The sequence below is a fragment of the Nelusetta ayraudi genome, unplaced genomic scaffold, assembly GCF_046127955.1.
Source record: "Nelusetta ayraudi isolate G7.1 ecotype Tasmania unplaced genomic scaffold, CSIRO-AGI_Nayr_v1 ptg000026l, whole genome shotgun sequence".
NCBI classification, from domain to species: Eukaryota; Metazoa; Chordata; class Actinopteri; order Tetraodontiformes; family Monacanthidae; genus Nelusetta; species Nelusetta ayraudi.
Window position 1 is genome coordinate 4,250,001 of NW_027466076.1, and position 14,010 is coordinate 4,264,010.

General features: G+C 44.6%; 2 protein-coding genes across 3 annotated transcripts in view; both read left to right on the forward strand.

The window, feature by feature from the left end:
• ccdc82 (coiled-coil domain containing 82) overlaps positions 1-3,024 on the forward strand; it is a 4,823-nt gene extending 1,799 nt beyond the window's left edge. Inside the window, exon 3 of one of the 2 annotated variants that reach the window (XM_076029188.1) lies at positions 286-3,024. In XM_076029188.1, the coding sequence (XP_075885303.1) occupies positions 286-519 (234 nt within the window). In that variant the 3' untranslated portion in view covers positions 520-3,024. Of the gene's footprint in view, positions 1-267 lie in introns of both variants that reach the window. The other variant, XM_076029187.1, reaches the window with a different exon arrangement.
• A 533-nt stretch (positions 3,025-3,557) lies between these two features.
• thap1 (THAP domain containing, apoptosis associated protein 1) lies at positions 3,558-7,077 on the forward strand. Its single transcript, XM_076029197.1, has 3 exons — positions 3,558-3,736; positions 4,584-4,773; positions 5,681-7,077. The coding sequence occupies exons 1-3, from the start codon at positions 3,666-3,668 to the stop codon at positions 6,185-6,187; spliced, it is 768 nt and encodes a 255-aa protein (XP_075885312.1). The 5' UTR covers positions 3,558-3,665; the 3' UTR covers positions 6,188-7,077.
• The last annotated feature ends 6,933 nt before the right edge of the window (positions 7,078-14,010 follow it).

Here is a 14,010-nt window from a genome sequence, read left to right on the forward strand (position 1 = left end):
ACTACCTAGAACCTCCCCAGAACCTCCCCAAAACCACCCCACATACGTTGTGGTGTGATACTGAGACCATCTTTTTTTTTTCTAGGATGGCAGCAATGCGCTTCTGTAACATGGACAGAAGTATTTATATAAAATAAATATTAATGCAAGTTTATTAGTTAACAAAAAGTTAGTCTCAATCAAATTCATAATTAAGTTAAAACAAGGTTTTGCCCCCTTTGGCACGTCATAACCTTCTGTGGTTGCAACTTGCACTCGTGTTCACAGGGAACGAGCAGCGACGACGAAGAAGAAGAAGAAGAAGGAGAAGAAGAAAAGTCTAAAGATGCAGACAATGACTCCAGTGCCGCTAAGGAAGAAGGAGACGGAGAAGAAAACGGCAGCAGGAAGGAGGCTTCGAATGAGGACGACGATGTCAGTGCAAAGGAGGACAAAGAAGAGGGGGGAGATGAAAAAGAAGAAGAAGAGGAGGAGGAGGAGGAGGAGGAGGAGGAGAAGAAGAAGAAGAAGAAGAAGTAGTTCCACTTGTTCGTGGAGGACAGAGAGAGTTTTAAATCTGTACACTTCTAAAGTATAACCATCTGAAAACTCCTCGTCACTGATTTTTCTTTCATAATATAATGTAAAAAAAACAACAACAACAACCAAACCAGTGTGTGTTAATACATACTTGTATTGCATTTAATTACCTGTAATAGTACGTGCATATTGTTTGGACGGCCATGCAGACCTGTTGCATTGTGTGTCATTGCGCAGCAGATCGTGTCACTGCTGCTCCATCGCCACCGGAAAAATACCAGTGATTTTCCACTGATCCAGAGGCATATACAACTGTATATGACCATTAAGCCAGATTCCAAAAAAAATCTCATGTCACATGATATTATTTAGTATGTGTGTAAAAAAAAAAAAGATGCCTCCCATCGTTAACATGGGAAGAGAAAAAGGCCAGTCGATGATGATTCTTAACTTGTGCTGTTGCAGAAGCCAAGTTTTGCATTGTGTGTCGTTCAAGATCCCAATGCTGAGGACTTATTTGAATTCCGGCGTTGGTTTAATAATATGTAAAACACTGTGCATTTGCGCAATAATGTTTACATTTCTACATTTTACTCCATTTATCTCTTTTTTTTTTTGTGTGTTACAAGGCTTTCAACTATATGACTCCTGACTCCATCCAAAACTTTTTTTTTTTCCAGCGCCAAGTTATGTTGTTGAAATCCACACTGACCCGCTGAGTTTTTTACGGCTGCGTCACCGTCTCCCAGTGATTTGCCCGCAGTTGAGATAAGAAGCAGGAGTCACTCGTTAATAGTCTAATGTTTCTGAGCTTCTACTGGAAGAAAATCAGCGGCGAGTTGGACGTCATCAGTCAGACAAGTTCTTGAGACGGTCCAATCAGAGAGCTCGTTTTTTTTTTTCTCACAAATTTAGTGAGTCCCAGTTTTGAGGGGAAGCAGATTTCTCTGGGTTGAATGGGCAGCAGATGCAGATGCTCGTCAGTATTGCAGTGTGTAACGGTGTCGAATGTGGCCGAGCGACAGCGTCCAAAGTTGCACTCAACTATTTTTTTTTTTTTTAACCTGAAAAAGGAGATTAAATCGGATCCTCTAAAGGAGACGTCTGTTATTTCAGGATGTGAGCTGAAAGGCTGCGATGCTCAAACACACCATGGAGTTATCACGCAGCAGCTTTTTAACGAGTGATTATTTTGAATGTTCGAAAGGAGCCAGTGTCTATTTTCTGTATTTCTGGATGTTGCCCTTCCTTGTCTGATTGCAACTTTTTCATCGTGAGGAAGCTTTCTTTTGCTCTTCATCAGCATTGTTTCATTTTATAAGTTTGGGAGCATTGGCTTGGCGGAAGCTTGGAAGAGAAAGTTAAAAGGTTAAAATAAGCAATTATTTCAAGAAACAACAGCACTATGGTGGAATTAAAAAATAAATCTTTTGCACATTTTCTACTGAGAATAAGTTTTTAGTTGACTTGTGTTTATTAAGCGTATAAAATTGACAATGGATGTTCATCGCTCTCTCATTTAAAAAAAAATACTCTTATTATTATTAATAATAATAATAATAATAATAATAATAACAATAATAATTAGAGCTGTGCTGTTTGTATATGGACATTTTTGATCTCTGGATGATGACGTGTGCCACCTCCCTTCAATGGAGAAACACTTTAAAGATGTGGCTGGTTGTGGCTCCAGCAAAAGATGATAGGATTTATTTTGATCATTAGAACAGTTTGAGCTTTCAGTTTGTTTTGTAAGCAGCTTCACGCATTGAAATGTTCCTTGTAAAAATCGAAAGTCACCACAGCTATGAGGAAATGTGAAAATATAGTTAAAATAGGCTTCACCATTTTAACTATCATTTATGGCAGTGTAAATAGTACAAAGTTGAACAACTGGCCAACCTTTTTTTCTACTTTGCTATTTATTCTGACACTGCTTCCTTTGTGTGTTATTGTATCAACCGGGCATTTGATGTCCATATCGACAAATTTGCTCTTTTTGTAAAAGCATTTTTGATTTATTTTACCTTTCAAGTTTCCTCTATCCCTACTTGACTTTTCAGTGACGGAGCGTTTACATGTACCCTACAGATTGTAAAAGTAAGATTATTTTTACTTCAGACTGTTCAGAGAGGAGATTTTTTTTTCTTCTTTTTTTGGCTTCCACAAATAAAGCTGGTAGCTGCATAGAAGAAATGTTCGACATGTTTCATTATGTCTCCTCCAGTTATGCAGCTGCACAGTGAAACTTGTCGAGTCATGTGGTCTTTTCTGTTTTTCCGTTTCCCACCTTTGCCCATTTTATTGGACTTACTGGTGTGTGTTTATTCTGTATATGAAATGAACACGCAGATACAGTGTGGTATGAAGCATAGCCGGAGACATGACACAGGTATATACCAGTAAAGCTAGTCTGGTCTTTTGATGCTGTATGAAGTGCTTCAGACCGACCTGCCCTGTTTAAAAACAACTATTTTATCAATAAAGTTTCTTTTTTGGAACAAATGTCACGCTGAAAATGATCATGTTTGTAACCCACATGTAGTGTCATGAGTTATTGGCGAAACATAGAAGGGTTAAGTTGAAGTACCTGGACAAAATTGGACTCTATTAATGTAATTTCATCAAGTTCGGTAGGCCGGATTACAAAGTTTAACGGGCCGCATATGTTCGAGGTGAACCCTAATAATCGAATACTCTAATTATAATTGATGGAAGCATCTGCACTAAGACGACATGGACAACTGAGAACCTTCACAGACTTATTGGCTTAACATACAGGTGTAATGTATATTTTGTGTGTATTTCAAGGAGACTCTTTTTATTTTTATTTTTGCAGAACTAGCTTATTATCTGTATAGATTCTTCAAATGACTAATATTGGGTCTCTCAAAAGCTAAACCAGTGAAATGAAGTGAAGCCCTCCTAGGGGGTGGTAGTCTGTGACTGCCCTAATCTCCTGTTCCAATGTCGACTCGGTAGGTGGCGGTAATGCTGCGGACGCTGACGAGTAAGCTGTCAACAAACAAAATAGAAGAAGAAGCAGCAGCATAGCGAGGACAGAGACGGACATCCACCTATCCGCTCACCTAGCGCAGAATCGGCGAGCTCCCGGTCCGACTGTCAGCGACCGTGTAGCGGCGGCCATGGTGCAGACGTGCTCAGCCTACGGCTGCAAAAACCGTTACCACAAAGAAAGAGACGTTTCCTTCCACAAGTACGTCATTGAGCAAAAAAAAAAAAAAAAAAAAAAGCCAGCTAGCATTAGCCAACTAAGTAGCAGAGGCGTGAGTGAAAGCGGGGCTGGAAGTGTGTATGTGTCGGCACGCGCTAGTGTGCAGCGCTGCGTTGTTGTGGTTTAACACGAGTGGGTGGTGGTGGTGGACGACTGGTTAAACACTCAAGACACTTTGTTGTCGAGTGCCGACAGGCTTGCATAAAGTTCTCCCGTCACAGAATTTTATTGACAAACCTGTTCACAACAGACAGTGCGGGTTCAGTTCATCCGTTCGATTGACTTTGTTTTTTGTTAAGTTTTCTTGCTTTCAATGCTTGCTAGACTTTACAAGGTGGTCCTTGTAAAACCTTTAAATGCGTTTATATTTTTATTGCCGGTGTTTGTAGATGAATCGAATTGAATTGACAGCCTTTATCGTCATTGTACTTTCAGAGCAATTGAATTCAGAGTGCAACTTTTTGGGTAACAAATAAAGATAAGAAGCACAACGTAAAATACAACAAGTTAAAATGCAACAGGACTTCAGTTACAGTGAAAGAAACGACTGGGGTCAGGATTACTATTCGTTTAACTTGACTACTATTAAGTCAAGTGTTGTTATTGTTGTTTTTTTTGAAAACCAGCCATTGGTTGTTGATGGGAGCCGGCCAAAGCTGAAAATGTTCTTTACATTCAGAAACAAATCCTGACACTGATAGGCTAAGAATTGACACCTTTGCTGCTGATAATGACTGATCCTCCAGGAGGAACTGCAAGATCAAATGATAATTGTCCGTCTTCCACACCTTGTTCATTGTTCTCCTTTCTCTTTAACGGATTTCCTCAGGTTCCCTCTGGCCCGGCCCGACGTCTGTTGCAAGTGGGTGGCAGCGATGAGGAACAACTTCAAGCCCACCAAGTACAGCAGCATCTGCTCGCAGCACTTCACCAAAGACTGCTTCAAGAGCGAGTGCAACAACCGGGTGCTGAAGGACAACGCCGTGCCCTCGCTCTTCTCCTTCAGCCTGGAGATCAAGGTGGGGTCAGTTGGAAATTCACAGCTAGATGAAACTCATGAGGTAGTGTGTTGTAAAAAAATAAATAAAATAGTAATGTAGTAAAATGATTGCCATTACCGCCAATCAACAAAACCACTGCAGTTGAATTGCTTTTTTTTTCCCCCGTTTTTTTTTTTTTTTTTTTTAAGATATATCTGCTTCTTCTAGATATTTCTAATACAATTTTTTTCATATATTGACTGTTTATTGTTAAAATGGCTTCAGATCATTCTGCTTTGCTCCAGAACCTGTTTTCCTGGTCAACATTTGACACAATTAATTTGCACACAGACAAACAAGCAAGATAACCATTCAGACCTTGCAAATATTTGATCATATTTATTTATTTTTTAATTATATTTTCAAACTGACATTTAACTGATGTTTTTATAATCTATTTATTTATTTAGTGAGTGAGTGAGTGAGTTACTTATCCAACCGTCGGCGAATAAGATACTGATATTTTATTGTATTTAATACAAAGCTTCACATTATTCTATCATCTGCACCCACGTTGCCTCGTACGAGTGTGAAGTGGATGTCGGGTGGGTTGTGGTCAGAGGCATGTAGCTTAACACCACCAGTGCGAATGTGGTGTAAATCAATGGAAAGTGCTTTGATGGCTCTTCATTGAAATGACTCTTAAAACACTGAAAAATCTGATGAAATACAGCCATTTTAGGACTGACTTACTATCAATATCATTTCTTCAAGTTCAGCGGGCCGAATTAAAAAGCACAACGGGCCGCATATGGCCCCCCCCGGGCCGTAGTTTGGCCACGCCTGGTCCAGAAAAGCGGTTTATAAATCCACTCCATTCTTCTTATTATCATTAATCCAATTTGATGGAAGGATCAGAGCTCCTGTGTTGTCTGGTGTCCCACAGTCGGAGTCCTTGGAGGATCCCTTCCCTCCAGACATCCACTTCCCGCTCTCTATTCCCCTGACCTCTGACCTGGCGGAAGAAGAGGAGGAAGAGGAGGAGGAGCGAGGGGAGGGGGGGAGGAGTCTCCCGGACCTCCGCTGGGACACGACGGCGGTCTGCTGCGACCACAACTACACGGCGGAGGACTGCGTCCGGCCCAGGCGGCGCTGCGAGGCCCCCCAGGAGGACTCGGACTCGGGCGCCCCGCCGCCACCGGGCCACAGCAGGCGCATCGAGCAGCTGGAGGAGCAGCTGGCCAAGCTTAGGCGCAAGATGAAGACCATGCAGCAGAAGTGTCGGCGGCGCGAGCGGCAGCTGAAGAGGCTGAAGGCGGCCGTCAAGCATCAAGGCCTCAGCAAGGCCTCTGGCGCCACCCGGGGGGCAGCGGTGGCGGCGGCGGCAGCGTTCGGGGACGAGTACGTCATCTTGCCCAAACACATCTACCAAGCGCTCAAAGACAGCAAATGAATGATGAGGAGCAGATGTACTGGAACTCCACTGATGTCAGCCTTGTGCCAGGTGGGCCGACTCTGTGAGTGGTGGGCCTATTGGCTTCTAGAATGTGACGGGGCAGCAGCAGATGGATGGAGGGTTTTTGGTGAACCACCTCATAGGAGGAAAAAATATAGTTTGCAGTTTCGTATTTTGCAAATGCCTGGCCCGGAACCACCCCAGAACCACCCCTGGACCACCGTAGAAGCAACTAGAACCATTGCAGAACCACCTCAAACCACCTCAATGGTTGTTGGTCTGCGATGAAGTGGCCACTGGTCCTGGGTGTCAACCTGCCTGCACCCTGTGACCGCTGCAGCAGGAGGAAGAGGGCATTGGAACTGGATGGATGGAAGCATTGACCTCCAGCCTCTGTGGTCAGAGGCCAGACTGTCTCTCTCTCTCTCTCTCTCTCTCTCTCTCTCCCTCCCTCTCTCTCTCTCTCTCTCGCTGCTCTTGACGTACGACGTGAGCTCACGTGCTCATTTCGGTAGAAAAAGTTTACAAAGACGTTCGCAGGGAATTTCTGCGACCAAAGTTCAGACAAATTACCAAGAAATTGTAAAATCTTCTTGTCTCTCCTTTATTTAAACATTCTGCAAAGTGTGTGTGTGTGTGTGTTCGTGTTCGTGCGTGCGTGCGTGCGTGTGTGATCCTTAAACTTGAATGACTGAAGCCATAGCAGCTCCTGTGCGCTGCCCCACCCAGTGGGATTAAACTACCTACAAGTGACAGTGACACACATTTGTAGTTTGTTTTTTTTTCTTTCCCACCACTTCTAAGATTGAAGGTGGGCCTTTAGTTGGGAAACACTGCTGTTTGACAGTTTATATTATGTTGATATCAATAAAAGTTCAACATCAGCATCACTCATCACTGTCCCTCGTCCTCTGTATTCAGGTTATTTTAAGTGACTTTGATTCAGATTCACTAAATGAATTATTTTTAGACAGAGCAGCGGTGATGCCGCCAGCAGGTGGTGCTACAGTACAGGGCCCAGTGCCACACAACCAGGAGCGCTCACACGCGGCACATTAATAAAAGTGCTCTTGTTGCTGTAATAAATTGTTCCGCCTCTGAGGGGCGCTAACGGGCCCTGGATGTCGTTGCAGCAGCGGCGGCGGCTTCCACGGCGGGCCGCGTTCAGTGACCTCCGCCGCCGCGCTCAGCTCAGGTGGGCTGAGTGTGATCCAGGTGGACGTGTTTGGGCCCGGAACTCTGCACGCCCCCCCCTCTCCCCCCACCCGCCCTCCCCAGTCAGGTCGCAGCACCAAGGTCGTCCTGTCCAAATGAACTCCCCCGCCACACACACACACACACACACACACACACCCCGGGGGTGGGGGCTAAGTCTGACCTCCCTGATTAAACATAAATACCCACATTCACTGCATATATTAACAAAAAACAAAAAACTTATTTGGGAAACGTGTTGTCAAGGAATTCTGGAAGTTGTCTGGTGGGTTTTTCCTTGATTACCAGAAAAAACTTCAGCAATTTGTGTCTCCAAGCCTGAGAAGAATTTACGCGAAACTGCACATGTAGTCGTCTGCGTATATCTTCATGTTTCGTTTTGTCGCTAAATTGTTGTGTTCACTGCTCATCTGTTTTTGTTTTGCAACGCAGCCTCCGTGTTGACTTGCAAATGCGGACAGTTCAAGACTTTTTGGAATTTTGCTACGAATCATTTCAACTGATTTCTCTGTTCTTTTTCTTTCGTTTGATTTTGTTCCTGGTTACTGATGGAGACTTTTCACGGCGCGAATGACTTGCTTATACATCTTTCGCCCGTTTCAGACTTAATTTGATTTGCGACGTTAACTTTGACGGAGCCGAACGTTTTACTCGAAGACTTAACAGGCGTGACGGAACGTTAACGAGCTTCACTGAGCCAATCGGGGGCGGGGGGGGGGTTAATTCAGGAGAGATGCAAGTGAAAACTATCAGATCGATTTCTGCCGCCGACATCAGGCAGGGAGACCATGTGAATCTGCTCGCTGATGAATCCGCTCATCCTGGTGACCCAGATCTAAACTCCGCCGCGGCTTCACTTCCACTCTCCTCAGCCAGTCTGGGACTGGCGGTGTTGGGCCCCGAGGGCAGCGGCTGAGCCGAGGACTCGCGCTAAATGAGGGTTAGCGGGACAAACATGATGCTAATGACGATAATGTATATAAATATAACGCGGCCGCCAGAAATGTAAAGTCTGCCTGGCAGCATCTATCAGATCTATAATGCCGTCTGATCTCGCTGCCAATGATCCCCGGTTCCTCAAAGAAACAAACACAACAAAATGCCTCCGGGGAGGAAGAAGCAGAGCGGGGGAGGAAGACAACAGGGCGGAGGGGTGGTGGTGATGGTGGTGGGGGGGGGTTGGAAATAGGCTTTCACTGTGTGCAGGGAGCTGTCGGTTCAAATCCCACCGAGTGGAAAGAGATCAGAGGATTACGAGCGCAAGTGCAACAATGACGACGGAGCTGCTGAGTAAAAGCGAAGGAATCCACATCTGGCAAAATGAGAGATGAGGACGCAAATGCAAATAGAAAAAAAAAAATATAGACGTAACACTTTTAGCACTTTAGCATGTGTTGTTAATCCGTTATGAAGCATTGTTCCCACATTGACACACTAGTAGTTTCTTTTTTTTGGGGGGGGGGACATCTGTAAAAGTGTCAATAAGAGAAAGTTTCATTAAAATAGACCTAACCCTTTGACAGAATAGTTAGTCTTACACTTTAAAATGGAAGCAATATTGTTACAATTACAGAGTGAAATAACTTGTTTTTTCCTTTTTTCATGTTACCCGTGCACTAAAACTTCCACTGTGGTCTATCATCCTCACATCATCAGGCGTTGAAGAGTTAAAGGCAAACTGATACTTACCGCTGAACAACTATCTACTGTAGACCGGGGTGGGGGCAAACCTTTTGACTGGTGGGGTCTAAAATTTGGAAATTTAAAAAAGCGGGGGAGCCGGAGCAGCAGCAGCAGATGGGTGGAGTACATCAGTGTCTTTGAAGCCCCACGGTGTTTAGCTCTTTATTGAAACAACTCTTAAAAACACTGGGGAAAAAAATGAATGAAATGCGGCTATTTTATGACTTACTCACTATTGATGTCATTTCCTCAAATATCAGCAGGCCGGATTAAAAAGCATAACGGGCCACATATGGGGCCCCGGGCCGCAGTTTGCCCACCCTTGATCTAACCTCATAGTGAGTGGTACATCGCTAGATGGAAGTAGGAAAAGAAGGCCTCGGTGAACACATCTTCTAGTGTAGTTTCCCAATGTGGGATCATTAAAGTGCATGTATTCTATTCTATTCTATTCTATTCTATTCACACTCCCACAGGGATTAGTTTGAGTGGACATTTAGTTTAAGTTCTCCTCCTCATTTCTGGAGGCTGTTTCGATTCGCTGACTAACTCTCGTTCGTCCGACCCGTTTGCTCCGTTTCCTGCGGTTCCCAACAATCGCAACTTCTCTCACGAAGGAACAAAACCTAGCGACGGCCGTCTCTCCTCCGTCTGTGGCTGCCACCGTGACGCACTCCCTGCCGGGTGGAGCCGCCGTGACATCACTCCTCTGGGGTTGAAGGGCGGGGCTGTGCTGACGCGCCCGTCGCCACAACGACGGGCCGCGCCTCCTTCGAGTGTGGAGTTTAACGCAGGAGAGGTGCGTGAGTCACGTCTGACCGCCTAATTCCTCTCTGATGTCATGAGAACGTCTGGAGGAAAACAGGCAGCGGGCTTTTCACTCGGACACACGGCTGGACAACGAATGAGCTGCGAGGTTTCAGTCAGGGATTTAGCACTTAGCATTTGAGCAGTGGCCTGTGAATGCTGTATATTTTGTCTTACTCTGTATTCGTGATAGTAGCTCAGTAGTTTCTTTCATTATCGTCTTGTTTCGATCATCCGAAGAGAGCAAACTTTGTGTTTGTCTTTGGAAAATAAAAAAAGATGACGAAACGAAATAACCCGCCCCCCCAAAAAAGAAAATTAGTTATCAAAGTAACTTAATGAACTCAAAATTAAAGTACAAATACTGCACACCGGCTCCCAGAAATACCATGGAAAATTACCACAGTAATAAAACCCTTAACGGGACTTTAAGAGAGTTTAAGGATTAATGCTAATATATGTGTAAATAATGAATAATTCATGTGCGTCTGTGTGTGTTTGTGTGTGTGTGTGTGTGTGTGTGTGTGTGTGTGTGTGTGTGTTTGTGTGTGTGTGTTTGTCAGCCTAACTAAGCCTTGTGGCTAATAATAATCTGAAGATACAGTGTAACAAATCAACACTGAATATGTATGGCAGAAAAACTCACACACACTCACGCACACACACACACACACACACACACACACACACACACACACACACTGTCAGTCAGTCATTTGTTTGGGATTTGTCAGATTTTATTCTCAATGTTAATCTGCTACCAGACAAACTGCAGCCGAGAACTTGCAGCTGCTGCAGGGCCGTCTGGGTCTGAGTGTTTTACCGCAAAGCGCTGAGTTCACGCGTTGTCGTCGTTGGACAGTGACCTTTTCAGGCCACCGTAGAAAGCGCAAAAGACACCATCCAGACGGGAGCAGCTGAGCTGCGCAACACACTTTCAAGTGGTCACTCGAGTATTACACGTACAAATGTACGATCGACTCCATTGTACATTTGCAATTGAAAAGTCATTGACTGAAGCTCAGTGGAAACATTTCTTACTGAGAGTTTTGAGTTCTGGTGCTCACACATAGATCAAATCATCACGTTATTCTTAAATTTTAAACACAATTTGATCACCGCCGTAGCTTTGATTTTGTTTGTTGCGATGCTGAAAATGCCAACAATCAAAGTTCATTTTTTATGACATGAGCGTGCGTCATTTGATCATTTTTTAAATGTATTTATTTTGAATTTTTTTTCGACCACCTTTTGGTTGAGCTGGCCTCATTAATGATAATGAGCAGTTGGCTTTTATTTATTTATTTATTTTAATTCTGGAAATATCATCTTCAACCTCGACTGACTGACTAATCGCAGCCTGAACGGGGCCGAGCAGCTCGACCGCGACCCTCGACCTTCACGATGGGACAAACTAAGCGTGAAAATGTTTTGAATGCCCGACATTTTTCTTGTCAATAGAACAAAAAAAGTAAAAAAAAATAATAATTTCATAATTTGTGATTTCTTTGACAGAAAGTCGATGAAAGTATTAAAAAATAAAGACAACGCGGCCGTCACACGGCCCCCTGCTGTTTGCGACTCCGTGGCTTCGAGATGCAACAGCAGTATTTTTAGAACGAGCTGCAACCGCGACCGACTCTATGAAATTAGTTTATGGCTCCGTGAACGTGCGCACCCCCCTCACTCCCCACTACCCCCCCGCCGGCCTCGTCCTGAGCGCGGCTCTGATCACATCTGATCAGTTTCCGCTCAGCTTGCTCTCTCGCAGCGTCAACACAAAGAGGCAGCAGCATAAATTTCCTCACCGCTGTAATTTCATGCAGCAGCAACAGCAGCAGCAGCAGCAGCAGCAGCAGCAGCAGCAGCAGCTGCGGGGCCTCCCCACCAACACCCCCAACCCCCCACCGACGTTGGCTTCTGAACGTCTGAGCCGTGCTCCCCCGACTCCCGGCCCAGCAGGTCGTTTGAATATTGGCCTGTTCTGGCCAGTGCTGAAGTGAAAATACCTTTGGAGTGAGATGAGATGAGATGAGATGAGATGAGATGAGAAGGAACCCATTCACATGTAAAGGTCCAGTGTGTAGAATTTGGCCTGATTTACGATTTTTACATTGATAAAAGCTTAAAATACTGCCCATAAGTACATTAATAAAAGTGTATAATCGCATTACAATAAAATTCATTTAAGTAAGGAACAGTTCCTACATGTAAACATATATGTGTACATATAAGTATAATCCATAGGCAAGAATTGCAGTTTCTCATTAGAGCTCTGAAATGGACACAAAATTAAAACAAAAACAAAAACACGAGTATACATTAGTAGACAAAAACACATTAGTGCACACTTATGGTCCTGGCCCCAGTCACCTCCTCCAGCACATCCTTTGGGACCGCAAGGTGTTCCCAGGCCAGCCGAGGGACCTAGTCCCTTCTTCTGGGTCTCCCTCTGGTGGGACATACACAGAGCACCTCTTCAAGGAGACTTAGTCCCTCCAGCGGGTCCTGGGTCTTCCTCTGGGTATCCCTCTGGTGGGGTATGCCCAGAGCACCTCTTCAGGGAGGGGTCCAGGAGGCATCCCAAATAGATGGTCAACACGTGTCGGGTTGAAGCCATCCAGAAATGGTCTCAACCAAGGGCCAGTTTGAGGGCCAGCACTTGTGGCCCTCAAACTAAAAGGTCCCTGGTCCACTGGAGAGTATTATGCCATTACTGAAAGATTGAATGAACAAATCAATGAAGCCAGCATTAAACGTGGGTCCTCGTTTACATGATGGGAATTTGAGTTCTGTTCAACCCCTGGTTTCTGGTGGCCATACAGAACCCAGACCCGGTTCCTATTTTTTTTTTCGAGTCACTGAAGAAACTTTCCATTTTCCCTATGTGCGTCTGACATTGTAGTGCCTTGCTCCAGGGTTACTTACCATCAGTGGTTTCATACCCTCCAGTTTCCTCCTAACAAGTTCCCAGCCGGTGTTTGGCTCGGCTGCGTGGATTTCTTGCAGATTGATCACGCTGGTTTGTATTTAACCTACTTAGGCAGAGAGCGAGTGCGCTAAGCTGAGCCCCCCTGCAGGATTTAACATTTCCAACTGTCAGGACGAATTAACCGGCACTAATACCACTTTCATCCCTCGCTGGGTTCCTTTAGTGGAGTGACTCACAGCTCTGTAACACCGAGCAGGAGGATGCTGGAGCCTTTCGGAGAGTGATTCTTTTAAACACCCATGTTGATTAGACTGTGATCTACTACCAGGGGCTCTGGAAAGAAAGGCTGATTGATTTTTGGAAAAGACCATTTATATCCTATATTTGGGGGTATTTTTTTTCCTTCACTCTCTCAACCACTAAAGGTATATCGTTCCAGCAATGTGAAACACTGAAAGGCATTTCACTGGCTTTAGGAATTTTGTGATGCATTCCAAGAAAATGAAGAATGCTGTGAATATTGGAGACGAGAGAAGTATGCTATCCCATTATGAAGGACATTTAAATCATTCACCTGATCTTCTCCTCTAAACTCTCTCCTTCCAACTTCCTGTTCCTCCTGTTCCAGCCACTAGGAAGCTGTAGGCATGTCAGGCACCTCCTTGGGTCATGGACCTTAGCTCCATTTCTCTTCGGCACCAGAACTGTCCAGGTTTTGTGGGACTTCTGAAACATGATCGTTGAAATGAAAAGTGGGAGGTCATTGACTGGAGTCTGACAGAAGACCTAGAAGTGATCTTCGTAATCCTTGACAACAAAGAATCCGCAAGCGTGAGTCTACTTCACGTTGTGATACATGTCCCATTAGCAGTCAAGACAGAAGTCCTGCCTTGCAGAGAGGGTGTCGGGTTCAATCGAGGAGATTTGGTGGCTTGATCCGTCAGTTCACTAGTTCTCAATTAGTGGTCATTGAGGCAGTGGTGGCCATCAGGCCCGTCAGAGCCAGCAAGGCGTTTCCCTGCTAGCCTCCACTTGGAAAAATACATTTTACCGTAAATATGACAAAAAAAAAACAAAACGACAAACCCAGGACAGGTGAAGGAGAAGGTAAAGACTTGCCGAATCATCTGCAATTTGTTATGTAAATGTCTAACGTTGCATTGGCGGGTTGGTCTCTTATATG

Coding starts and splice junctions, on each gene's coding strand:
- thap1 (XM_076029197.1), top strand. CDS start 3,666: ATGGTGCAGACGTGCTCAGCCTACGGCTGCAAAAACCGTTACCACAAA. Junction 3,737..4,583: donor AGAGACGTTTCCTTCCACAA/GTACGTCATTGA, acceptor GGATTTCCTCAG/GTTCCCTCTGGCCCGGCCCG. Junction 4,774..5,680: donor CCTTCAGCCTGGAGATCAAG/GTGGGGTCAGTT, acceptor GGTGTCCCACAG/TCGGAGTCCTTGGAGGATCC.